At 42.0% G+C, this 26,276-nt stretch overlaps 1 protein-coding gene across 1 annotated transcript in view; it reads left to right on the forward strand.

Annotated features, from left to right (window-relative positions):
* The first annotated feature begins 17,790 nt into the window (after positions 1-17,790).
* TNFSF8 (TNF superfamily member 8) overlaps positions 17,791-26,276 on the forward strand; it is a 28,511-nt gene continuing 20,025 nt past the window's right edge. The window contains exon 1 of the mRNA XM_015076313.3: positions 17,791-18,639. Coding sequence (XP_014931799.1) covers positions 18,445-18,639 — 195 coding nt within the window. The 5' untranslated portion in view covers positions 17,791-18,444. The remainder of the gene's footprint in view (positions 18,640-26,276) is intronic.

A 26,276-nucleotide genomic window follows, 5' to 3' on the forward strand; every position in this document is an offset into this window, starting at 1 on the left:
AAGAAGTTACTGTACAATCAGAAAGTAGAGCCAGATGGTATTTGTTTCCTTCAAGATGCTATGTCAAATTCTTCTATAAGCAATAAGGGGACCTCCCAATGTCCCTCTCAGCTTTGAAAGTGACCTGCCTTTCTCAAGTAAACTCTTGCTCCCACACCTACCTACTCCACCCTCTTAATCTTCCCTGGAATTTTGGGTGCAGAATTCCCTCCAATCTCTTTTTGAGCTCCCATTTGCCACTCTTCCACCAAATCCAAAATCTTGGTCTTTGCCATCACTTGAGTGATTTCCTAAGTGCCCTGTTCTCCATTCCCTTATCATTCTGTTCTAGATGTCTCAAACAGACTTGGATCTTTCAAGGAAGGACCTGAGAGATGCTCCCTCCCCACCTTCATGAGGAAAATGGACCCCAAGGGAAGAAATTATTTTCCCCAACATGAGGCAGCAAACCGAGGGCAGAATCGGGATCACAATGCAGATTGCACCACTTTTGGTTTGTGAGGGCCTCCCTTAGGACTTCAGGGAAAAAAGCTACTAGACACAAGTTGGCAAGAGCCTGAGATTGTGAAATTCTCAGAAATGAATTTCCTTTTTTTTCCCCCCAGAGGAAAATCCAGAGGATTTTTCTTCAATTAAATAAACAGCAATTAATATTTGGGGAAATGTGTTCTGATTATATTTTACAATTTATGTGCTTGGGTTAAGGTATACCCAGATGTAATTATTTTTGTGAAATAGCAGTTAAGATTCTGCAGATTAACTGCCACTTTCTTTAGAAGTAGCAGGAAGTCTCCACATTTTTGCTGCTGATGTTTTCTTGTAGGAATTCCTAGGACTTAATTACAAATTATTTTTATTGGACTGGGATGAGGCAGCACTGAATTAATAATGTGTCCTAAACATTAATTTAGTCAGTGATGCTCAGTCATTTTGGTCTCAAGGCTCCTTAGCCTTTTGGAAATCAAGAACCTCAAAAAACTTGTGTTGGTATGGGTTTATCAATAGATATTATTCGAAATGAAAACTGAGAAACTTGACTTATTCATTCATTTAAAAATACCAATAATAAATTACATGTTGACATACATGATATTTCTGTTTTTAACACACTATATTTGCAAAAAAATAGAAGAGTGGCGTTGGTTTTACACTTTTGCAAATCTTTTTCATGCCTGGCTTAGTAAGAAACCATTGGAAAATCACATCTGCTTCTTCATTCAGTCTTTTGCAGATATCCCACGTCATACAGCCTCTGCAAAAACACCACTTAACACTCATGAGTGAATGAGCTTGAAAGAGGCCAAAAACATCTCGGTATTTGTGAAAATAGCTTTGACTTCATGGGAACCCTAAAAAGTTTCCAGGGATCCTCAGGGGACCACATTTTAATTACTGAAAACCAGAACTGCTGGTTTAATTAAAATAAAAAAGCAAAACGTATTTATTTACTCAAACATTTGTGCTTTTACACTTACCCTTCCCAACCAACCAGAGAAGAGATATGTGTATATCCCACCACGTATAAGAACGTGTTTGTTAGTGTTGGTGAATTTGTTTTTAAACATTTTGGATGCATAAGCCATGACTCAGGGTCCGTGGGAATTTTTGAGCGGACACCCAATGGCCAAAGTGATGTCATTCAAAGGTGATGGACTTACTTTAGTAAGTAGTTCTTGAATGTTCATTGGGGGCAATTCATTTGGATCCGCCACTCATTCAATAGCTTACCCCAATTCCAATCCATCTGTGTGAAGTCTAGATTCCCGTTTCAGGAAGCAAGGTATTTTATTTTGAAGACTTCTCTTTTCTTGTTTGTGTCACTTTGGGTGGGGAGACAATGCCCTAAAGTTGGCATCTGCAGAGCAAAACAATTACCATATCAGTAGTCAGCTGCGCAAATATCAATTTGCACTTTTCTGAGTGCTGGAGTGGAAGGTGAAGAGGACCACGGCAAGAAGTGATATGTATGGTATAAGGACTGAGGTTGTGCAGTGAGATAGAACTGGTTTCCAATCTCTTTCTGCGATTTGTGCAAGCTGCAGGATTCTGGGAGTCTCAATATCTCCCTTGGTAAAACGGGATGACAATGCCAGTCTCCCAGGATGGCTGGGAAGTTCCTATGGGGTGATGCATGGAACGTGCCTACCACTGCACTTGATCCACAGGAGAGCTTCATAAATGGCAGCTGTGATGATGCAGATCGTGGTAATGACAATGCAGCAACAGCCCTGTGGTTGGCACAGCCAGTTGACTCAAGGACCCACAGAGGGGCTTCGATGCGGAAAGAAGCCTCCCTTCCCTATTATGTTCTAGCAGTGAAAGCCATCTTACAGATCCTCAATTATGCCAGGCTCCTCCCACCTCAGGGCTTTTTCCTAAACACTATTCCCCCTGCCTGGAAGCACCTGAGCCTCTCTGTACTCACAGTCACCCAGTCTGCCATGTGTGTTCCACAGGAAAGCTCATCAGGTTTTCCACAAAATCCATAAACAACTAGAAAGGTTTTCTTTGACACTCCTACCCAGTCTCCTCAAGGACACAATCACCCTGAGCTATTTGCTTGATGTCAGCTAATCTGTTTGCCCAAAAAATATGCACATGAGAGCCCCTCTTCCCAGACAACCCCCTGGGGATTTGGGCTTGGGCTTCCCTCTCTCCCTGCCCTTTTTCTTCCAAAATCTTGTTTGGGAACTTTGCTAATTAAAATGGCTGATCTCTTTTGCCTACAAATAAAGAGAGTGCTAATAATCCAAGTATCTCTGTATAATTCTTGGACATTACTCTGAGGGTGATGAACTGTGGTGCAACTCCCTAATTTGTCCAAATTCCCACAGGTCACAAAGCACATCACACAGCCCTCTTCCTCTCCCTGACCCATCGGTGAGCTAAAAGTCAGCAGACTGCCATTCACTTTTGTTCTCAAGACTACTGTTTTAGTTCATTGAAGACCCGTGGCTTTGTTTCAGCATATCGAGAACTAGCCTGAAAAGAGAACAGGTGAATAGCAGACCACAGCCATCATTTCAAAAATAAGACAGCTCCTGTTAAACTGATAAAACCACAAGAGGGAAAACTGAATCTCCACAGTGGCTTCCACAGTGATTTTCTGATCATTGCCTCAGACTTTCCCATTTAGGTTATCCACCTCTGTCCTGCTACATTATTTTTTTAACAAGTTTTCTTTAAGTTTATTTATTTATGTTGAGAGAGAGAGAGAGAGCAGAGAAGGGGCAGAGAGAGAGGGAGAGAGAGAATCCCAAGCAGGCTCCACACTGTCAGCCCAAAGCCCAACATCGGGCTCAAACTCACAAACTGTGAGATCATGAGCCAAAATCAAAAGTCAGATGCTTAACTGACTGAGTCCCCCAGGCACTCCTAAATTACATATTTAAACACAGCTCTAAACTTGCCACTCTTCTTGAAAATGTCTAATGTGCCACCACTGCCCACAGCCTAAAATTTCAGCTCCTTACCCTGATATTTGCATCCTTCTGGCTGCATCCCACTTCATCCAATTTCTCTTTCTTTGCAACTCCACCCATGTGCAAATGCCAGGTAGCCCAGTGTAAGACTGTCTTGATGAAGGGAGCAATGCGCTGATTTACATTCAAGCCAAAGCTTCTCTCATTGGTACACAGACCAGCTACTTTGAATAGTACTGCTTCATACAGTTCTCTTTCCCTGGAATGCCTTCCACCATCAAAGGTAAGATCATCTATCCTTTAAAGCCACTCACGTGCTACAACCTCCAGGAAGTCTTACCTATTCATCCCCACTGAAAACAGTCTGTCATTCATACTGCTTCTTATACTACTTACTATCATGTCTTATATTAAAATTCTATATACCCATATCCTAAGTCTTCCAATAGGCTACTTGATGGAAAGACTATGCCTTATATGCCTCTATTTATGCCTCCCTCTCCCCCTTAACCCATACAGGTCCTGGCATACAGTGTCAATTAATGGCCTTAAGCAAATTAATTGATAAATAGGTCAAATTTGATCATGACACTCTCCTCTCTAATCTCCTTCTGCATCAATGGCTTCCATTGCACACAGATGAAACCCTAACTCCCTAACAGCAGCTATAGCCAGGTATGTTTGTCCCTGTTCACTTTTCCAGGCTCATGTGGCACCACTTCTGCTTGGTGCCTACATACATGTCTCTCCCCCATATGTCCCCTGAACACATAAAATTCTCTCTGGCCTTGGGGCCTTCATACATGCTCTTCCCTCTTTCTAAAACCCACTTCCTCCCATTAATTTTCCAGTCCATAATTTCTGACATTTCAGGTTTCAACATAAAAGCCACATCCTCAAAAAGACCCTCCTGAGTATATTTTAGTCAGATCCCTGGCAGGAAACAAATGTCACATACCAAGTGGGTGAAATGTTAATAAAGAGCCTATATACCAAGGTATGGCCAGGGTTAAGGGATACCAAGAGATAGCACAGTTAGTCATGGCTAGTAACAGCAGCAAGCCATTACCTCACCTTGGCCTGAAGCAGAAGGGGAGGGAACACGTGCCAGAGCCTGGAGACAGCAGGTGTAAGAAGAAGGCTACCTTACAGAATTGGTGGTCTTCACTTGAGGGTCACAACTAAGTAGCAAGATCTGATAGAAAAGGAACGAAGGACATAAATACCCCAGCCTCCTGCTTCTCCCACTGTCCCAGCGGCCAATTCTCAACTGAGAGTAGAGAAGCCCTTTGAAGGCAGCTCAGCCAGGGCAGCCTCCCAGGTATGGTGGAGAAGTGTGGGAAGAAGGATGACAGAAGCTACCCAGCACACCGGCCATTCCCAGGTAGACCCTCCTGTTATTCTGCCTCATAGCAACCTATTCTTCTTCTCCTTAGTGTTCAATAAGACGTTCACCCTCGTATCTTTTTGCTGAATGTCTACAAGCACTTTCAAATTTTAAGTTCCATGGCGATGAAAGGCATGAGTCTTATTTGATGTGCTCACTGCAGCATTCCCAGAAGCTAGCCTATCATAGGTGCTGGATAAATACTCGCTAGTAAATGTGTGAACATGCAGATCAGTCAGACATAGTAATACATGTAATTAGACACGTACACATCTCAGTTTCAAAGGGAGAAACCTCCTCTACAGAATTAAGAAATGCCAGGAAATTTCACATCAAAGTCAATTCAATGAAAACAAAATGCTGCCTAGCATAGAAAATCAAACTCTAACTTCAAAAAAAAGTTGATCATTTTCTAAGAAGAGAAGAAAAAAAGTCTTTCCTATTAACCTGCTGTGAAAACACTCTGAGCCAGACTAGATAAGCTATCGTTGTGTTATACTAAATTGTTCTCTACCCTAGTCCACACTGCACATTTAAATAAGGTCAAGTGCAAGCATTCCTTGTTGAACTCTATTTCCAGCAAAACCTTGGCAGCTCCCAAACCCAATTTATAGCTTCAAGAGAAGGAAAGTGCTAGCAAACCCTCCATTCTCTCCTCCTGGTCTTAGGTTTTCATGCATCTCCCAAAAGCCTAGATTTCTATGAGCTCTTATGGTAATATTATGAGGAATACAGATACAAAACTTTTAAATCAAATTCAACTTATGTTTGTATTACATGGGAAGTGTATTTTATAGAAAGCTGAATTTCACACCCAACCACAAATGTCTACATTTGCTTCTCTCCTCTGTACCCCAACACATTCGCACTTTGTCGAGGAAGGAGAAAGTCTTCTTCCTTAGGGCATTTTACACAGTATGATTTCAAATACTTCATCTTTCTTTCAGTACCTCAAATGTGTCATGTGCCATGTTCTCTCCAACCACAGGACTTTCATGTTTGCTGCTCCCTTTCACTGGAAGATGCATCCCTCTTTTCTCCAACTAATTCTGCAAAAATAGACTAATATTTATACCTAGATCATAGAGTGGTTATGAGGACTCATCGGGATAATAATGTAATTAAGATAGTATACATAAGACACGTTAAGCAGCTCCTGGCACATAGTATGATCTTGTTTGTTTGTTTGCTTGTTTTAGTAATCTCTACATTCAATGTGGGGCTCAAATTAACTACCCCAAGATCAAGAGCCGCATGCTCCTCCAACTAAACCAGCCAGGCGCCCCATGATCTTGATAAAAATGTAATCATCATTATCATTAGAAATTACTCCCAAATTAATCTTCAGATCTGTTATCAAACGTTACTAGCTCAGGAAGACTTTATGTCCCCCAGATTAAGTTGAGTATCCCAATCATGCTCATTCCTGTGACTGGCTACCTAATTAAAACCCATAATTAGATGAGATTCAAATAATCATAAAAAGAATATATATGTCCATGACTAGGCAGAAAGAAGGAAAAAAGAAAGAAAGAAAGAGAGAAAGAAAGAAAGAGAAAGGAAGGAAGAAAAAGAAACAGAATTTATGTAGCAAACAAATTTATTGGTCTCCACTCTATCTCTAGTTTCTAGGAAAATGTTTCACACTTAGTGGTCAAAATACAAGTTAAATGAGATGAACAGACATCATCTCCTTCTCTGACTGTGGCGCTATAATCACCATAATTTTCCACACATTTCCTTCATATTCATTATTTCAAGAGTTTTAAAAGTAAGTATTTGAGGGAATGGATGTATCAAGAAGCCAAATGACCAGAGATTCAAGTTCCCAGAGTCACAGGTGGACCAGAACCCAAGTATCCATACTTCCAATCATGTAACATCCTGAGTACAAGCAGAAAATGGCACAAGGTGTCTGTTATGGACTGAATTTTTATCTCTTCCCCAAATTCATATGTTGATGCCCAACCCCTAATGTGAATGTCTTTGGAAATGAGGCCTTGAGAGGTAATGAGGTTTAGACGAGGTCATGAGGGTGGCATCCTCATGATGGGATTAGTGCATTTATAAGAAGAGACCAGAGAGCTTGCTTTCCTTCTCTTGGCTACATGAGATACAGTAAGAAGGCAGCCATCTTCAATACAGGAAGGGAACTCTCACCAGAACCCAACTGTGGTTGCACCCTATCTTGGACTTCCTAACCTCCAGAGCTGTAAGAAATAAACGTTGGCTGTTTAAACCGCCTTGTCTATGGTATTTTGTTATAGCAGTCTGAGCAGACTAATACAGTCTCCTGTGGAGGACAGGAGGGTGTGGTACTCTGCTGCAATCAAGAGGCCCTCAATCTTCTTTATATAGTTTTTCATACAATTGTTAGAGCCAACTGTTAAAGATTAGTTCTGAGAGAGTGTATGAAGAAAATGCTTATGTTTACCACACTATTTCTTCTTCCTGGACACACAGAAATGCTGCATTTTCCAGCCTCCCCTGTTCTTAGATTGGGGTCACATGGCTAGTTCTAGCCAATATAATTCAGGCAGTTGTGGTATAAGCCACTCCCAGGCATGAACTATAGAATATTCCATGTGCAGTCTCCCACACTCTCTTCCCTCTCCATAGCCAATTTGGAGACCATAAAGGTTACCCATTCCCTGATAGACTTCATGTAAATGAGAAATACATTTTTGTTTTCTTAAGTCCCTGATATTTCAGGGCTAATTTGTTCCTGCTGCCTATCCTAGTAGTATCCTGACTAATACAAAGAGGCAGAGTGGAAAAAAAAAAAAAAAAAGGAAATGAAGAAACCAAGAGTTTGACATCAGCTTATAATATGACATTGAAAAGTCATCTCTCTGGATCTGAATTTTTCATCCATTATACAGAGACATGAATATATCATCATGTATGGTCCTTGATTTTGCAAATTACCTACTGACTGGACTCAGTACTTCATATATGCTTCTCTCCCACACATACACAACCTCTGGAACTGGTGGTAAAGCACACTGTTTTACTAAAGAATTTTTGGGGTGATAAAATGGATTATACCTAGAATGACCATATGTATATGGTTTGGGCTAGGACAGTGCCCAGTTAGACCCATTTTCCCAGTGTAATTCAGTGTAATTATTAATATAAGAGTCCCTTTGGCCTCTAAGGCATCCTGGTTTAGACAATAAATTATAAGTTAAGCTGGTTATATATTACACACAAGATATAGCAACTCTTACCTGACATCTCCAAGCTGAGACTCTACCATCCCCCACACCGTTTCCTGGAGTGCTTTCCTGGATCTCCTGCACGCAGCTCATTAGCTGAGAAAGAGCTCAGAGAAATACACCAACTCATAACTCCTCATCATATTTCATTGCTTTAAACTAGTCATATGGCCCACCTTATCTACAGTCATTGTAGACTTCATGGTGATCTTATGTGCTCAGAAACAAAAACAAATAGGTAAGTATGAGTGAAGGTTTACCAAAATGCCTTTGCCTTCTCTTTGGGAAAATGACTACGGTTTAACCTCAAAGCAGTATCCCCTGATTAAGGTGGGATGACATGGCTAATGGGGGAAATGACCTCTGATTAATAAACAGCCTCTATATGGGGCAAACTGTGCCTAAATACCTGGTGGAAAGCCATAGATTTGGGACTTTGGAAGCTGTGAAAACAGATATTGGTTCCAACAGAGCTTGGGGCTTTTAAAACAGAGTGGCCCCTATACCCAATGGTATAGTCTCATTATGAGGACACCTGTGTTGTTGGGGGGAGAAGGAAAATAGACCGTAGACTGCCATGAAGATGCCCACTGAGGAGACTCTCTTAGTGCTATGGTCTTGGCCTGCTGTGTTTCCTCTACTGTGTCCTTCTAAGGGAAGTCATGTGGGTTTGGTTATCTACTCTGTGCAAATAATGGCCCTTAGAGAGAGAACATCAGCAGGACCTGGAACTTGTTAAAAATGCAATCAGCCCTACCCCAGACCTACTGAATTAGAATCAACATTTTCACAAGATCTGCAGGCAATTCCTCGGCATGAAGGTTAAGAGGGAGTGGTATAATAGATGAACCCAGGATCAGAACTGGTGGTCACTCAGAAGGGGCATAACAGTGGACACAAGCTAATTTCTGCCACTCTTACTCATCCCCAGGTCAAATCAATATCCATGCATATTTTCCTCTTTTTGTTTCTAGTTTTTGCTTGTAATCACAAAATTACTGATTACAAGTAAGAGAGGTTAGATCCTTCTATTTTAGTTTACAATTAATCAATTAGCCTTCAATCCCAATGCAGCCGAGACAATAGCTTCCACAATGTCCTAAATGTATTAATTTTTAAACACTCACAACAGGTGTTCTAGGGTGTTTTAAACAATATCAACCCTTTAACCACACTGAAAGGGAAAACAATTGCTGTCCCATTGCCAATGACAAATGAGACAGGGGGCCAAGTAGACCCCCTCCAAATTCCTCTCCCCCCAAAATGCTATCACATTAAAGCAAGAGAAAGAGGAAAGAAAGGCAAAGCCATGTGACCTCAGGGGTAGAAGCCAGTTTTGTTCAGCCCGCTCCTTTAAGAGACATTCACAGGGAAACCAAAGACAGGATCTCATAACAGGAGTTCAGTGCCAAGAGTACTTTGACATGCCATGTCTGAGTGCCAGTCCCTTAAGGACAGGGGTCTCATCTTCTAAGGTTTGACCAAACAGAAGGATGAGCTCCTTGGGCTGATACCTTATGCTCTTTCAGTTCCCATTGAGGGTTTCCAGCTTGTCCGGCTATTTGTCAGCTATACTCACATTTTCTGATGTGAGGAACAGAATGGGATATCCCAGAAAGCAACTTCACAGAGGAAGGAGAAAAGGGCACACAGGGCTGTGTCAACCACTCTGTGGGCTGGTTTCAGAGGGAGAAATTTAATTTTAATTCTTATATATTCCACATTCCCTAGAAAGAGGTAGTGAAAGGTAGTACATGATATTCAGACAAGGAAATAATAGATTTTCCTATGACCTATAGGAAACTACATATATTAAAACAGAAAACAACATTATATGTGCAGTATTGTCCCACAATATTGCTTGTGGTCTCCTATCTGCGTACAGATTCTAGGTTGTTTCTAGTACCCTTCTGTACCAAAAGCAACACATATTCATTGTAAATAATTTGGGACAAACATAAACATATATAACATGAAAATAAAAGAGTAAATATGCTTAGCAAAATTGTAGCTGGGAAGTTGCAGGAGGGAATAGAAGAAGGAAGGCGAAAATAAGAACAAATGAGCAAAGATGGAGGGAAAGAGCTTGGGAGGGGAGACGGAGAATGCAAAGGGGGAATGAGGTCTTTGATGATTTGACCCGGGATGATGGAGGAGGAGTTTGGTTGCCTAGATAAACTCAGTGGTTTATGTATCTAGATTGGTGTCTAACACTTCAAGCCAACAAAAGGAAGAGTCCCGATCCCTTCGACAAATGTCAACCGAGTGCTCACCATGCACCAGGAGGTATTCTAAGGTGTTTAAACAATATCATCCCTTTAACCACGCTGAAAGGGAAAGCGATTGCTGTCCCATTGCCAATGACAAATGAGATGGGGGGCCAAGTAGACCCCCTCCAAAAAGTTTCAAGCATTTACTTCACAGTGAGTGCTCAGCAAATGTTTGCTTGAGTAGAAGGAGGAGGGAGAGATGTGAAGTCAGGCCTCTATTTCCAAGACAATGCTCTGAGCCCTTCTCCACCCATGCATACTCCACTACATCTTCACTGAGGGTACATTTCCCATTGAGGTGCTCCACACATTTTTCCATTCGTTAACACCTTTTGGGTTCCCTCTCATTGATCATCTCTCTTCGGACACTCACATTTTGTTCTTTCAGTCTAACAATAAGCCCCTTTCTTTGTACAGCTGAAAGTTTGATGTTAAGAAGCCAAGGTTATGTTGGGACTTTTTTGTTCTCCTTCCCAGTAAAGATAACAGCCACAAAAAGTGAATTGGTGCATTCTGTTGTGGTTGACATGTTTTCTCCTCTGCTTTTTGCTTCACAACTGCAAATACGTGGCACTGCACAGCTAACACATCTGTTCAACTTGAGATGGTTTACGCAGGGAATAAATCAATTTTTACTTCAAAAGCAGGACCCATTGAGCTTCAAATTTCTTAGAAATAAAAAAAAAAGAAAAGAAAAGAAAAGCTAGCCCACTTTAAAGAGAAAAGAAAAGGTCATTTCCTGATTTTGCTAATATCAGGAAACAACACTTTAGGACATCTTTCAGTGTTAACCTCAACCCCCAACCAAGTCCATAAATCTAGCACAACCAGAGGATAGAGGTTGTATTCTACATAAAAGAAGTCTGAGTAACTCAGAAGTGAGCCATTCTTCTCGTCAAATGAAACAGATCCTAAACTTCTGAAAAGTTTCCAAATTTCTCTTTCTCCCCCCTACCCCCTTCTTTCTATTTCTCCTTTTTTTCCAAATAACTTTTGTTTGTTGATTTCTTTGCCCACCAATTATATTCCAGTCACTCTTCCAAGAAGATACTAATTTCCTTAGACATCTATGTGTCAGTTCCATCTGCTTTTATTTTGAGACATATGTGTGCCCTTACACTTAGGGGCAAGGACCAGAGTAGGGAAAGAGATAGGAGTTTGTAGAATGGAAGGCAGCAAGAGGGGAGGCGTCAGGGAAAGGATCAGGCCTGGGATCTCTTCTCTGAAACAAGCTCATATTTAGACTTCATTTAGGAAAATGGCACGGAGTCTTAAAACAAATGGTGTTTTTCGCAGTGTTAGGTATTTGAATTGGATTTATTAGGTAAATATACAATTTAAACCTTTATCGGGAACATGCTAGGTGTGGACACATGCAAGCTGTTTATTTACTCCAGAGACATGCTGTGTTCTCAAAGTGATTACAGTGCTGGTGGGGAGACAGAGCTATAGGTTGCTACCTACAATACAGGCAATAGAATCTCATGGTGCTTATAGCAATTTGTTCTGCAGTCAGGCAGCCCTGGCTCAGAATGCCAGCTCATCACTCAATATCAATACGACCTTGGAACAACCATTTGGCAGCTCCAAGCCTTAGTTGTCTTATCTGCCAAAGGGGAATAAGAGCACTCATGAGATAATTGTACAAATTAAGTGAAACTATGAATGTAACATGCTTGGCACACAATATGAGCTCACTAAATGTAGGTGGTGGGTGTAATCATAAAACTATTACTGTCATCATTATTGACAAGAGGTAGAAATGTGCTCTGAAATCCTAAGGAGCAAAGAGAGATAGATTTCTTTCTGAAAGTCAGGGGTGGGCGCTCAGAGAAGGGACAATATTTGAACAGCAACTTCAAAAAATATGTTTTGAATTGCCAGAGCAAGAGATGTAAGAAAGGGCATTTGATGTAGTGGTGAGGATGCTGCCTGCATGAAAGCAGAGTCGGGGAAGAGATTAGTAAGCTAGGGGTTCAGAATAAACAGTGTACGTGGAGTGGAGCTAGGCTTTTGGTGGGATCAGAGCCTGAAAATGAGTCTTAGGAGAGGGCCAGGGAGGCCATGCAAGAAAACGTGACCAGGACTCCACAGACAAGGATGGATGCTGCAAGATTTTAAACTGGAAGAGGAAGGGAGTGAAATGACCTAGTACAATTTGAGTGGGTATTTATTTATCAAACTAATGTACACATCAAATATGTCACCTCAAGGAAGCCTCCCTGGAGAATGATAGATGAGCTTGGGTTTTCCCACCATGCACATAAAATGCCCTGAATTATCTGGTGTTAATATCAATTACATTGTATTGTAATTACATATTTAATTGCCCATCTCACTCTCCTGATTGTAAGCCTCGCAAAGTCAGGGATGACGTGTGGTGTTCAATGCTGTAGGACACTGCCTAGCTCATAGTAGTGCCCTTAAACGCCCAATGGGTGATGCACAGTAGAATAAGTCATCCTGTCTCTCCTCACCTATGTTTTATTGATATGGAAATATCTTTTCCCAGCTTTGCAAAAAAATGCAGATTCTCCTCTCTTCTCTAGATGACAACAGATTTCTTAAGGACCATCTAACCTAGGAGTCTTCTAGTCCTTCAGCTCTCCTGAAAGCCCCTAGATGCCAGGAAAGTGATGTTCTTTTTTGTTGTTGTTTTGTTTTGTTTTGTTTTTGCCTTGAATTCTCCACTGCCCTACTGTTTGTTTATTGCTAGTTCTGCATCACTGAAAATCATAAGACTATGTTTCTTTTAAAATATTCTAGTATTTTCACTTGTTAAGATTGGCTCTTATCCTGATTCATTGTGATGCCATGCATTAAATTCATAGATTACCATCAGCCATTTCAGAATATGCTATATATTTCAAAGCACCTATACAAGCAGCAAAAGGTCCATTTTTCCTTTTGAACTCATCTGCTTTTTACGATCAAAGAGAGTTATGCAACCCAGTATGTTTTCTTCTTTGCCCTGGTTACCAAGAAGCTCTGAAGTATACATGTTGTGCTCAACCGCTGAAAACTGTCATCCGCCTGGGTTTCTTAATCTCTTACTCCTTTTGCTTTACTCTACTTTACGTCTTGGCTCCTAACTTTTGCCTTGTTTTAATGGCTTCAGTTCTTATACATCTGTGCATTTAACTTGCCTCAAAACCTTTTTGAAGTGGGCAGGAATAACATGGGTGTGTGCATGTGATGTATATATTCATATATATGGATATTACATATCATGCATGAACACACACACATATTCCCAATGCTGAAAGTATACCTGTCTACATATTTTCCAAATCTCTTCTGCCATGCTTCTCTTTCAGCTCCTGTGCCCTCTCCAATAGTCTACTTGGTCACATGCAAATGAGGGTATCTGGCTGCTTTACAATTAGTGAATCCCAAGAAAGAAACTTTTCACATGAAAACATGAGTTAGTAATATTAATATAAGTGCAGATTTTATGGAGGAGTCTGAGGAAACACATTTCTGTTCTTTTCTTCAAATCCCTTCTTTTGTAATACTGCCTTTAGTTGAGTTTATTTTAATACTCTAAATCAGGGGTCAGCAAACTTTTTCAGGAAAGGGCTAAGTAGTAATATTTTAGATTTTGTGGGCTATAAGGCCTCTGTTGCAACTATTCAACTCTGCCATTGTAATGCAAACACAGTTATAGGGACGCATAAACAAATGGGCATGACCGTTTTTTCAGTAAAACTTTATTTATAAAAATAGGCAGCAGGCTGATTTGACCCATGACCATAGTTTTCTGTGACCCTAATCCTTCCACATTCACCGTATCTTCAGTCACTAGATTCTCTCAGTGCAGTGTCACTCTGGCCAACACCTATGCCCAATCTACTCATGTTAACCCCTGCAAAACAGAGGGCTGTCCGGTTAATGGGACAAGATCCTTCTTGCGTGTTTTATTGCTTGAAAATACCCTGGAAGAGTTTGCCCTTCTCTCACATATACTAATAGTTTTAAAAAATATTTCTTTCTACCACATACAGTAATCACCACAAGGTAACTTTAGATAAATATTACAAACATATTTCCGTCTGCAATAGTATTTTTACAGCCTACAGCCATATTTGAGTTTAGAAAGTGGACTCAATCAAGAGACAGAAAAATTAATCTTCATGTCAACATTCTCCAATGACATGACCCTGATCGCTAACTTTTCTATGCCTTGGTTTTCTCATCTGCATAATGGGGATAGGACTCCATCTGCTCAAAGGCCAGAGCTTAGACCCGATGATCCCTTATAGACTCTTCCCAGAATTTAGACAGATTATTTTCCTAAACCAATGATTTCCAAATGGTTTCAGGAATTTCAATTCCCTGGGATACTTGTTAAAACAGATTTCTGGACAGACCCCAGACTGAGTTTCTGATTGAGTAGGTCTAGGGTGGAGCCTAAGAATCTGCACCACCAAATTCCACTAGTGTTGGCCAAGGTACCACACTTTGGGTCTGTATGATAGAGATATCACAGTTCTTTATACAGGGAAACAATGATGGGGCAGGGTGGGGGTGGGCATTCCTATAGCTGGTTCCTCTTCATCTCTCCAAAATGCGGTTCTTTCTTGAAGGGATGAGAGATTAGTTCTGTTTGTCCACTAAGTCTCAGATGCTACAGCCACACCTCAGTAACTAACTACATGCTGAAAGGAGGCTGGTGGTGACTCTCGTGGGGCCATGCTGGAACATAAAAGCTAATGGGCAGCCAAGTAACCCTGGAGAAGGACAGGGAAATGCAGAACCATTGAGAAGTGACAGACAAATATGCCATCACACAATTCCTTTGTATAAGCCAAACTTCTAGAACCTTCTCTTTCCATAAACACAATATCAACACAAGCATTGACTGAGGGTTGATCATACAAAGGTCCAACACCAAATTGTGCAGGGTGGGAGGCAAGGAATCTGAAGAAGACTGCCCTCAAGAACCCTGAGTCTTATTATGCCAAATGCAAAAGTCACACATGTTCCCACACTTGGCAGAGGTCAAAACAAGTAGATAATTGGATATAATGTTGTGTGGCAGGACCATGGAGTATTCTGAAGAGAGGTTGTTGGCAAGAGTGGGAGACCTGGGCAGGCTTCGTTGGGAGGTGGAGGCAGGTGGCAGAGGCAAAAAGGATCTGAAGCAGCAGCAGGGGGAGGAGCCTGGCAAGCTGGTTGGAATATTAGCAGGGAGGGGATGAGAACAAGCACGTGACTTTATCTCTCTCCGTATGAACCCCCTCAGCTCATCTCCACCTCTCTGCCTCAGTTTCCTGATTTGAGGAATAAGGGTTTTGAGCTAAATCACAAGTTCACAAATTTTGTTCCATCCTGAAGGTACCCCAGGCTAAAAGGTAAATGAGCATGCTGAGCCCAGCCCTCCCCTCCAGTCTTGTTGCCCCTGCATCAGCCAGAATAGCTCTGCTTTCTTACATTTCTATGCTCCCTGTACAGTTTAGCTTCCAGAATGGATTTGAAAGTCACTCAGCAAGAAACTCTATGAAAGCTCTTTCCATTTGTACATTGGGTGGCCAAATGGAAAGCAGAGAGAAGCCAGGCAGCACAAGGGATGAGACCACCAGGTTGGCCCAGCTAGAGTCTAGAGCAGCTGGGCAGCCAGAGGGGGTGAGACTAGCGGGGTGGGAACCAGGGGAGGTTGCAAGCTTGCGTGTGGTGGAGAGGCACAGCAGTGAGATCGGGCTCACAAGCTGCGGGAGAGGCAAACGGATCTGAAAATCTCAACTGCTCAGAAGGTTCTGAGTCAAAACAAAGGATGATTTTTTCCCCCTTGTCAGCCTTCCCTCTCAGGACATTGTACTATATGCAAAACGTGTAACTGTAAGACAAACATTTTTTTCCGCTGCCCTTCTCAGCCCCACAGGCCTTCAGGAAGACCTGCACTTCAAGCACAGCTTTTTTATTTTTCAACACCTACAGCTTTCATTCCATAATCAGAAGTTTTCCACTTTCATCAAAGAGACTGAAGACAAGCCAAGGGAGGGCTCTGTTCTCAGCAGTGCCTGGCAGGTTATGGAGCCCCCCGGTACCCGCTCGCTGCCCGTACCCACCACTAGACACAGCTGTCTCACCAGATCAGCTGGGCATGCACCCTGAGGACACTGGCTTGCTTCATTCCTACCTCAGTGACCAAACCAGATGAACAGGTGCACCCACTTTTCCCAAAACCAGTCCCGACTTGGGGCCCAGGGGTCATCAGCTTCCTCAATTGCAAAATAGGTATACTTTATACTATTCGAGTTGGCCCAAGAAAATAATTTACCTCTTGACGACTCTTCTATCTCCAGGATCTGTGATTTTATAGATTCACAGGGGAAGAATATTCAGACCAATCCCTAGAGCCTGACCCAATTCAGGTGATGCTCAGAAGTCTGGGTTTTTCTGCTCACAAGTCTGCAATTGTGGCAGTGGCAATAATCCAAGCTGGGCTTTGGAAACAAGACGTTTCCTTATGAGGAGCTGGGATTTCTTCTGGCTCTCAGAGATATACTGCAGCCAAAAATGAGCAGAAAGGCAGGGGAGGGCGGGCGCTACAGAGAACTGGGTACTTCCGAATGAAGTATTCAAAGAGCTACATCTGGAGGCACCAGCTATGCAGTGATTCATATTTTAAATGGGGTGTTGAAATGGAGATCATTAGTAACTGCAGATGTGACAGCTCTGTCCCCCAGAGAATCTATTATAGCGGTCCGGAGTCTAGACTCAGCCCCAGGGGACCACTGGGAATGTTTAACCAGGATGGGCCAACACCTTTGCCAAGTCTATCCCCATTCATGGATTTCCCTTCCTAGACTATCTCATGTGATGTGTATGTCAAGGCATCCGGGGGGCGGGGGGGAAGGGGAGGGGCATAGGACCTGCACAAGGACCCAAGGTCAATAGTGGGCAGGGCTGAGACCAGGGCTCAAGTTTTCTGTCTTCAAGCACAGTGATGATTGAATGCTTTAGCGTGGGCCATACAAGTATGGCACTGCACCCAGGTGATCTCACTGATCAACATTTGCCACTTCGGTGGAGACAGTTTGCATGCTCTCTGATCCTCAGTTTTCCCATCCGTAAAAAGGAAATCGTAGCTGCGTCAGAGGGCAGAGGTGAGGGCGGAGTGACGCAATGTGTAGAGCACTTCTAGCAAGAGCACTGTGCCTGAGATAGTAGATAGAGGCTCAGCTGTAGCAGTCACATGCACACATACGCCACACATCACACATCACACACCACACACACAAAACGTACACCACACACCATATGTGCACACCACACATGCGCGGCATGCACAGACCAGGCGCCCAGTGCCACGCACACACACAGCACCCAGAACACGCCCCCCACCATCTGCACCGGGGCACTTCCCCACCCCCACCCTCACCACCAGTCCTTCCCCTTTCTGTGATTTTTTTTTCAATCCCAGGTTTATATGCAAGCTTGACATATCCCAATCCAGTCAGCAGCAATTTTTGTTTAAAAGATCAGTGTTTCCATATTCCTGCTCTCTTTGAACTTGTCCCCACATTTCATGCTGCCACGGACTTGTCCCCTTTGGATAAATCTCCACTATTATGGGTCCTTCCTTCCCAGATATCTGGCAGCATTTCCAGATTTCAGGAGAAGCTGATAGGATCAAACTGAACTCTTTGGAGTCATTATACTCCAGTCCAAGGACTCCAGCTTCTCCGAGGCCCAGCAGAGACACATTTTCTGCGGAGGTCTTCTGAGCTGCAGGCCTCACTGAAGAGAATGTGCAGCTTCTCAAGCAGGAAGACGTTTTGTGGCTGAGTCTAAATGAAACAGAAGTTGCTTTGTGCACACACACACACACACACACACCCCGGAGTAGGGAAACCGTCATTTTCCTACTCGCCCTCTGACATCAACCACCTTCTCTGTAGCTACAGTTTCTCTGCACTCAAATTCATCCCTGGCAATGAAAAATGAGCCTCTCCCCTACCCTTGCTGCCGCCTTTCGCCTCACGCCCCCAGAGAAGAGTTTCTTCGTGTGGCAGCCGGTGAAGGTTTTTTTCCAAGTCACATGATCCAGGATGCAGGGGAAGAATCCTTCTTGGAACAGAGATGGGCCCAGAACCGAATGAGATGAGGAGAGATAGGGTGTGCTGTGGGAAGACTATATAAGAATGGACCCACGGCTGCAGCAAGCACTCAACCGAGTGGCCCCTTCTCAAGACACAGCCATGCATGTGCCAGAAGGCTCCGTCGCCAGCCACTTGGGAACCACGAGTCGTGGTTACTTCTATTTCACCACGACCGTGCTGGCTTTGTGTCTCGTCTTTGCTGTGGCAACCATCATGGTGTTGGTAGTTCAGAAGAAGGTAAGTGGATTTCTCTTCATCCCCTTTCCTTTCTGACTTTATGTTCGGTTTTCCCCAGAGAGAGAGCCTTGAAGATAAAGTAATAAATTAGTTGAGAAGAAAAAAAGAAAAGTACATCTATCATGTAGAAAGAGGGTGAAAAGAAACAGGAACTTAAAACTCTCAGAAATAATTTGGCTTTTAAGAGAAAATGTGTTCAGCCATCATCTCAAAACTTTCCGGACTCGTATGGCCCCAAAAAAGAGAGAGGAGCTATTAGCATTAAGAAATTAAGATTTAAATTTTTCTGGGCCAGAGACGTATCAAGAAGGAAGTGATAAGGAAATCTGATAACAGATCTGCACAACATGTTACCATGTCTTCAAGGTCTTCTGACCAGATTGTAAGGTTCTATATTCTCAGTGCAAATGTTCCAGAGATCTCTGGGGCCTCCTCCATTGCCAAGAGCTTTCTCAACAAGGAACTAAGTTTCAGAAGCCAAGGTGCATATGGGAAGGAGCAAGACAGAAGACCAGGCTTAGCTCCTCAGAGCTAATTAAAGCCCACAAGACAAAGCTCGCTCCTGAGCACTGCTTGGAAGAACTTAGGATGTCACAAAAAACACAGAGCAGAGGAACACAATGTAGAAATGTTCTTAACACCTGTTCTCTCTGAAACTGCTCAGAATACTAAAACTACAAGCAATTATAGGTACCCACTGTAGAGGCAAACTGTCTCAAGAAATTGACTTTCTTTGGAGGAAATGGTAAGATTTGTTGTAAAAACAGAAGAAATGAAGGAGGACACTTCTTATTTTAGGAAATCGGTGTTTACAGACAGGCTGCCAGTGCACATTTTGTAGAAAATACCATATTGATGGTATATGTTGCTCATGAATTTTTTTAATGAAGTAGAGTTTAGGTCAATTTTGATAATTTGAGAACCTGATCTCTCTACACACCCTGACAAAGTGGGACTGTTTCTGGTCCTTCCTTCATAACTCCCATTTTTCATTACAGTCCTGCGGAATTTGTTCCGGTTTTCCTTCAATTGTCTTAGACTGAATGTTCTAAGTTTGAAGGTTTTCCTTCAATTGTCTTAGACTGAATGTTCCATAACTTATAGATTGATGAAAAGAACTAAGCTTTAAAAGATTTTGGTATCTGTGTCTCAAATGTCATCAGCTTTCAAGTTTAAATGAAGCTTTGAAGCTCATCTCTCCATAAAGGTGACAGAAAACAGAATTGCCAACATTTGATTTAAATAGTACAATTTATGAAACTCATCCTTGAATGGGCTCATCTACATCTGCTAAAGAATAACACTCTTGAAAATATTCTAGGGCATTTTTTTTGGTAGAGGGTATATAATTTCTGTAATTCTAACTTGAAGTAAACCAGAAGTATATCATTTTATAGCAGTGGCCAAAAAAAAAGAAAAGAAAAGAAATTAAGGTGGCCTTTAAGAAGTTTTTAGTTAAATGTTGTAGCTAGAACTGTTAAAAAGTAGGGAGGGAAGGATGAATGGAAGTAAGGAGGGAGAAAGGAAGGAAGGGAAGGGAAGGGAAGGGAGGAAGGAAGGAAGGTAGGTATTGGAGGTGATGGTGATATATAAAGATGGAGAGAGTTCTAGAAGGGTCCTTATTCAAATCCATTCTTTCTAGGAAGGAACTAGAGTGGATCTTTCTGCCCTATTTTTGTGTATATGGAAAATCAGGAACAGAAAGGAGACAGGTCTTAACTAAGCCATCCTGAGAAAGTGATAAAATCAAGACTGCGCTTGATTGTTTAATGAGAACAGCATTCTCTTTGCCAATACAGCCAGCCACAAAAGCACTAAGAAACTTTGCTCCTGCTTTTCCCTTGGGAGCTTTATTTTCTTGTGCATCCATTTCCTTGACTTAACTCCTCACATTAGGATGTGAAAAGATTCACTTCACAATCTTATTTGTATGGTTTGTTGTGCTGTAGTTTTATAGCCTGGGAGATGTCAGTTACTTGCTTAAAAGCTAAGGCTTGCAAGACTAATTGTGACATTAAGTGTTAAATGTTTTGCACATATCATTTTCAATAAATTATTCAAGCATTAACTATTGCAAGAGCTAGAAAGAGTTATCCCCTTGAGTTATCAAGTAAGGCTTCTTGTAGGAAGAGGGAATGCAGGCTGACTTTACGAAAGGTAGAACTTAGATAAACAGAGATTCTAACAGAGACCTCTGGTAAAGAAATCAATGGGAGAGACCCAAGAAACTTAAACTCATATCCCAATTATCAAAAAATGGAATGGGTTGATGGCTATGTAGCACTCTGTGTGAGGATGGATGGGGGCAGTGATGGAGTACCATGAAAATGGTTTCACTGGCCTAAGAAGTCACAGTTCTAGGTAAGAAGCACATGAACAGACAAAATTTAAAACAAGATAAGTCATAGTATATAATAAGTGTTGGAAGGTAGCCACATAGGGTTTCCATGACACCACAAGTTAAGGAGACAGAGTGTTTTCCCAGGTTTAAGAAAAACTTAATTGGAGATTGGAGTTCCAGACTGGCTTAAGATATTTAAAGCTGGTGGGGAAGTGGATGGGGATGAGAGGGCACTCCTGGCCAATGGAACAGCATGAACAAAGTGTTGAAGAAGGGAAAACACAGGGAGTGTAGGAAAACCAACAAAGATTGCCTTGAGATTTGGACTGAAGATCAAATAACTCCAAGGTCAAAGTCCTTGGGAGAGACAAAGAAGGAACTTAGGTTTCAGCCTCAAATATTTATTGGGCATCATCCGTATGTGGGACATTGTTCTAAGCAGTGGGGATATAGCTTGAACAAAGCCAATAAAATTACTGCTTTTGTGTTGTTTATGCAATGTACCATCTATTAATGTCTTTAAAGTGCCTGTGGTGGCTTTTCTTAATCTATCTTTAGGCCAGTATATTTATTTTAAAATATTATATTCCTATGGTTTAAGAAAAGTAAACAGTACATAATGGAAAAGAAATTAAAACTCACTCACACCCTTCCCACCCAACCACCAATCCCTCTTTCATGAGATCATCACCATTAACAGACTCTTCCATGTCCTTCCAAAAATACATGCATCTGTAAATGCACATGTCATTATAGTAGACTCATGATTTTGCACTTTGTTTTACTGACTTGACAGTCTATCTGGAGATCATTCCATGCCAATACATGAAAGTCTGTCTCATTCTTTGGGAGATTCACATAGTATTCTATTGTATGACTGCTTCATAATCTATTTTATCTGTGTCTAGTGAAGGACACTTAATGTTTTTCTCTAGAAGTGTTACTCACTGTGCACATCTGCAAGGATATCTGTGGGATAAATTCCTAGTGATGAGAATAGAATGTGTATTTTCCACTTCAATAGATATTGTCAGTCAGCCTCAAAAGATATTGTACCAATATACTCTTGAAGAAGTAAAAGTCCTACCAACAAGGAGACACCTATTGACATCCATATGGGAAGACAGAAAACTGCTTTAAAAAATTTTTTTTAACATTTATTCATTTTTGAGAGACAGAGTGTGAGTGGGGGAGATGCAGAGACAGAGAGAGAGAGAGAGAGAGAGAGAGAGAGAGACAGAATCTGAAGTAGGCTCCAGGCTCTGAGCTGTCAGCACAGAGCCCGACGTGGAGCTCGAACTCACAGACCATGAGATCATGAGCTGAGCTGAAGTTGGACGCTTAATTGACTGAGCCACCTAGGTGCCCTGAAAACTGATTCATTATTAAGTAAACACAACAGAGGACATGCATACCTCAGGATGAACTGTTACACAATTTATATAGCAAAGCAAATGAAAAAAAAACAATAAAATTGATCTTATCTCCTCCAGAGACAAAAGGTTATATAAGAAGATAGGCTGCAAGGTTGACAGAGGTGTCATTTCAAAAGGTTCTGAAGTCTTCAATCTAAGGGCTATCTCTATAAACCTGGAGACTGGACTTATCCAGTCCCCGAAGTGATTTATTTACATTCTAAAGGTTAGAACAAGGGGTCAGGATCTTCAGGTTTTTAAGGAGACCCTTTCTAGAAAGAAGAGAAAGTAGCTGCCTCCTTTCCCTTTATAAGTAAAGATACTTTTTTAAAATTTTTAAAAATGTTTTTATTTATTTTTGAGAAAGAGAGAGAGCATGTGCACAAGTGGGAGGAGGGGCAGAGAGAGAAGGAGACACAGAATCAGAAGTAGGCTCCAAGCTCTGAGCTGTAAGCACAGAGCCCAACGTGGGTCTCAAACTCATAAACTGCGAGATCATGACCTGAGCTGAAGATCGGTGCTTAACAGACTGAGCCACCCAGGTGTCCTATTTCTTTTCTTTTCTTTTCTTTTTTAATGTATCCTCCCAAAACCACTCTACCTGCCCACCAAGAGTGGACTGAGCGTCTGGTTAGGAGTAGTGATTGCTGGTGGCAGTGGTATGGTTTTTTGGTTTGCTTTTATGTTCAGATACAATATAGGGATGAGTTGAAATGATCCATGATGCTTCTCTCTACCCCTGATACTCTCTCCAATGCATTCAATTTGTCAATTAAAAAAAATCCACTGGAAATCTTCTAAGGGGCAAGCCCTGTGCTAGGGTTGGGTAGGGGAGGACCCAAGTGGACAGGGCAGGACCCTGGTTTCCTTGAAGTTCTCTAAATGAGGCCCAAACACCCAAGAGCTTGAGTTCAGAGCAGAGTGGCACAGAAGGCCATAGATAGAAGGAGAGGAAGTGTTTCTGCTTGGGATGAGGGCGTGGCTTGCAGAAGAGTTGGAACGGAAGCTGAACCTCTTTAACACCCATATAACCTTTCACCTAAATTGGCCATGTTAACATTTTGCCCTATTTGTGTTCTTTTTAGATGTATGACAGTAAGGTGCAGACAGTGTGGCCTTTTACCTGCACATGTCTCGGCACCCATCTCCTCCTTACTGCAATGCCATTATCACAGCCAAGAGAGTCAATGTCAACTTAGAGATACTATCTAATAATAATGCACAGTCCATATATCAATGCCCCACCCTTGTCCAAAAATATCTTTTACAGCAGTTGTGCCTTGTTTTGTTTGGGGATCCTAGATCCATACTCAGGTCACACACCACATTTGGTTATGTTTTTTTCACTCTAGAACATTGCTGTCTAAAGAGTGATCCCTTAAACAAGCAGGTGATCCCTGCTTGTAGGAAATGCAGAATCTCAAGCTCCATTCTAAACCAACTAAATCAAAACCTGCTTTTTAACAAGCTCATATGCACACTAAAGTTTGAGAAGCAATCATGTAGCAATCCCCCCTGTGCTTTGTTGTTTGTTTCTCAGGACATTGACTTTTTCAAAGGGTCCAGGCCAGTAAGCTTGTAGAATTGGCCAAGTTTCAGATTTGTCTTAGTGTTTGCCATAATTACATTCAGATTAAACTTTAGTACAATAAACAATAGTTTGTAGGCAGTGTTTCATACTTCTTATTGTGGCATGCCTAGAGGCACCTTAAGTTGTCCCATTATTGGTGATGATGTTTAATTCCTTAAGGTGGTGCCCACTGGTGAACACCTTTTTCCTTCTTATTAATAAGTAATCTATTAGGTAATACTTTAAAGACCTATAAATATCTTTCACTCAGCAGTTTGGGCATTCCTTGATGATCCTTGTCTAAATCAGGGAATGCACTGAGGGTTGAAGAATGATGGTTGCCTAATTTTATCATTCTTTCCGTATTTATTAACTGGCATTCTTCAGTAAACAAGAGCTCTCCACTGGAAGGATGGTGGCAGGTGCAGCTGGGGCAGGGCTTTCCAGGTGAGGCAAAAGAATGAGCAGAGGCACAGCCCAGAGGAAGGCAAGCCCAGGTTTCAGGAGAGGAGTGGCAGGGCCAGAACAGAAGTCAGCCCACACTGCACAGGAGAACAGCAGGAAAAAGAGGTAGCTGGCAAGAAGCATGGAGAGAAGTAGGTAAGAGAGTAGGATGCTACGTCCATCAGCAGACAAGGAAGATTTCCTAAACCCATGTATGAGCCCAGCTTCCCATGGCCATTCTCCATTCCTTGGGGAAGGAAGACCTCAGGTGTTCTTATTGCCTGTTGAGTAATGTCTTTAAGCCCTTGCTACTCAAAGTGTGGTCCACAGCCCAGGAGCACTGGCATCATCTAAAAGCTTATTAAAAATGAAAAACCTAAGGGTCCATCCCAGAACCAGAGTCAGCATTTTAACAAGATCCCTCAGGCAAAAAAAAACACTGCTTTAAGCCACTCTGGTCCAGTTCCCACTTATACTACCCATACCAAAACAAACACTGCTTCCCAAAATTGTCTTTCTCCTGAGGACTTTCCGTGACCTCCATCTACTTTCTCATTGACTCTCAGGAGAATTTGCTGCCCTGGCTTCATCCTGTCCTATTCTAGAAAGGCAGCATAGTATGGTATTAAAGAGCATTGCCTTCCGAGTCAATACACTTGATTTGACTCTTTTCCCTGCTCTTCACCATTTGTAGAACCTTCCGAAATCATTAAGTCACTTCTCTAAGACTTCATCAATCACTAACTCTTGGGTAAAGACCAAATGAAAAAACACATGGAAAGCATTAGCCCTGGAGGACCAAACACCTTCATGAAGTGCTTACTCATGCTAGCTTGAAAGTAAAGGAGACATTCCTGAAAAAAAATCTCCAGGGCCCATCTTACAAGACAATGTGAGGCCAGTAAAGAAGGGGATATGGAATCTCCCCAGCATATTCCAAATATTAGTTGCCTTGGGCCATTTTTAATCAGAGAGGACATCTTTAATCAAAAGCACATTTGGTATCTGCCTGCCTCTGTGCAGCATTTCAAGGTATTGGGGCAAGTTAAGCACATCATCAGGATCAAAAGATCCAAAATAGCTATCATTTTCGATAGCCAACATTTTTTTATACAGTGTCTTATTGTGTCTGCAACAACCCAGTAAAGGAAAGGGTGATTAGCCCTCTAATCACAATAATAAAAGGAAACAGGGAAAAAGAGTCATAGGCAGGGAACATGATTGAGATTGGGTCATTTCACCTGGGGACAAGCAGATTAAACATGACCGTTCCTCCCTCCATCCACAGAAACATTGTTGGAAATACTAATCAGATACCTGGAGTCTGAAACTAAAGAAGTACAATGAAAGAGGGGTGCCTGGGTGGCTCAGTCGGTTGAGCGTCCGATTTTGGCTCAGGCCATGATCTCACAGCTTGTGGGTTTGAGCCCTGCATTGGGCTCTGTGATGACAGCTCAGAGCCTGGAGCCTGCTTCGGATTCTGTGTCTCCCTCTCTCTCTGCTCCCGTCTCTCTCTCCTTCAAAAATAAATAAACATTAAAAGAAACAAAGAAGTACAGTGAAAGAAGTGTAACTGGTTGGTAACCATGGAGATGAAGTTTCCTGAGCTACTCAATGGAGCTGAGAATGACAGCCTGGGAGGGTCCATTAGATTATGTCTATGTCCAGCCTATGTGCTATTGACCTGAAAGGCAAGTCGCTGGGCAAGATGGGCCACATTTCCCCAGCCAGGACCCAGAACACCAGACAAGATTTGGGAGAGAATTCTAGGACTGAGAGTCATCTTTGCCAAAGAGGAGTTGGTGGACAGCACTAGATCATGCCAAGGGCATAAACAACTCTCAGCAAATTATAAAAGTCACCATCT

Source organism: Acinonyx jubatus, chromosome D4 (assembly GCF_027475565.1).
Source record: "Acinonyx jubatus isolate Ajub_Pintada_27869175 chromosome D4, VMU_Ajub_asm_v1.0, whole genome shotgun sequence".
In the NCBI taxonomy this organism is placed as follows: domain Eukaryota; kingdom Metazoa; phylum Chordata; class Mammalia; order Carnivora; family Felidae; genus Acinonyx; species Acinonyx jubatus.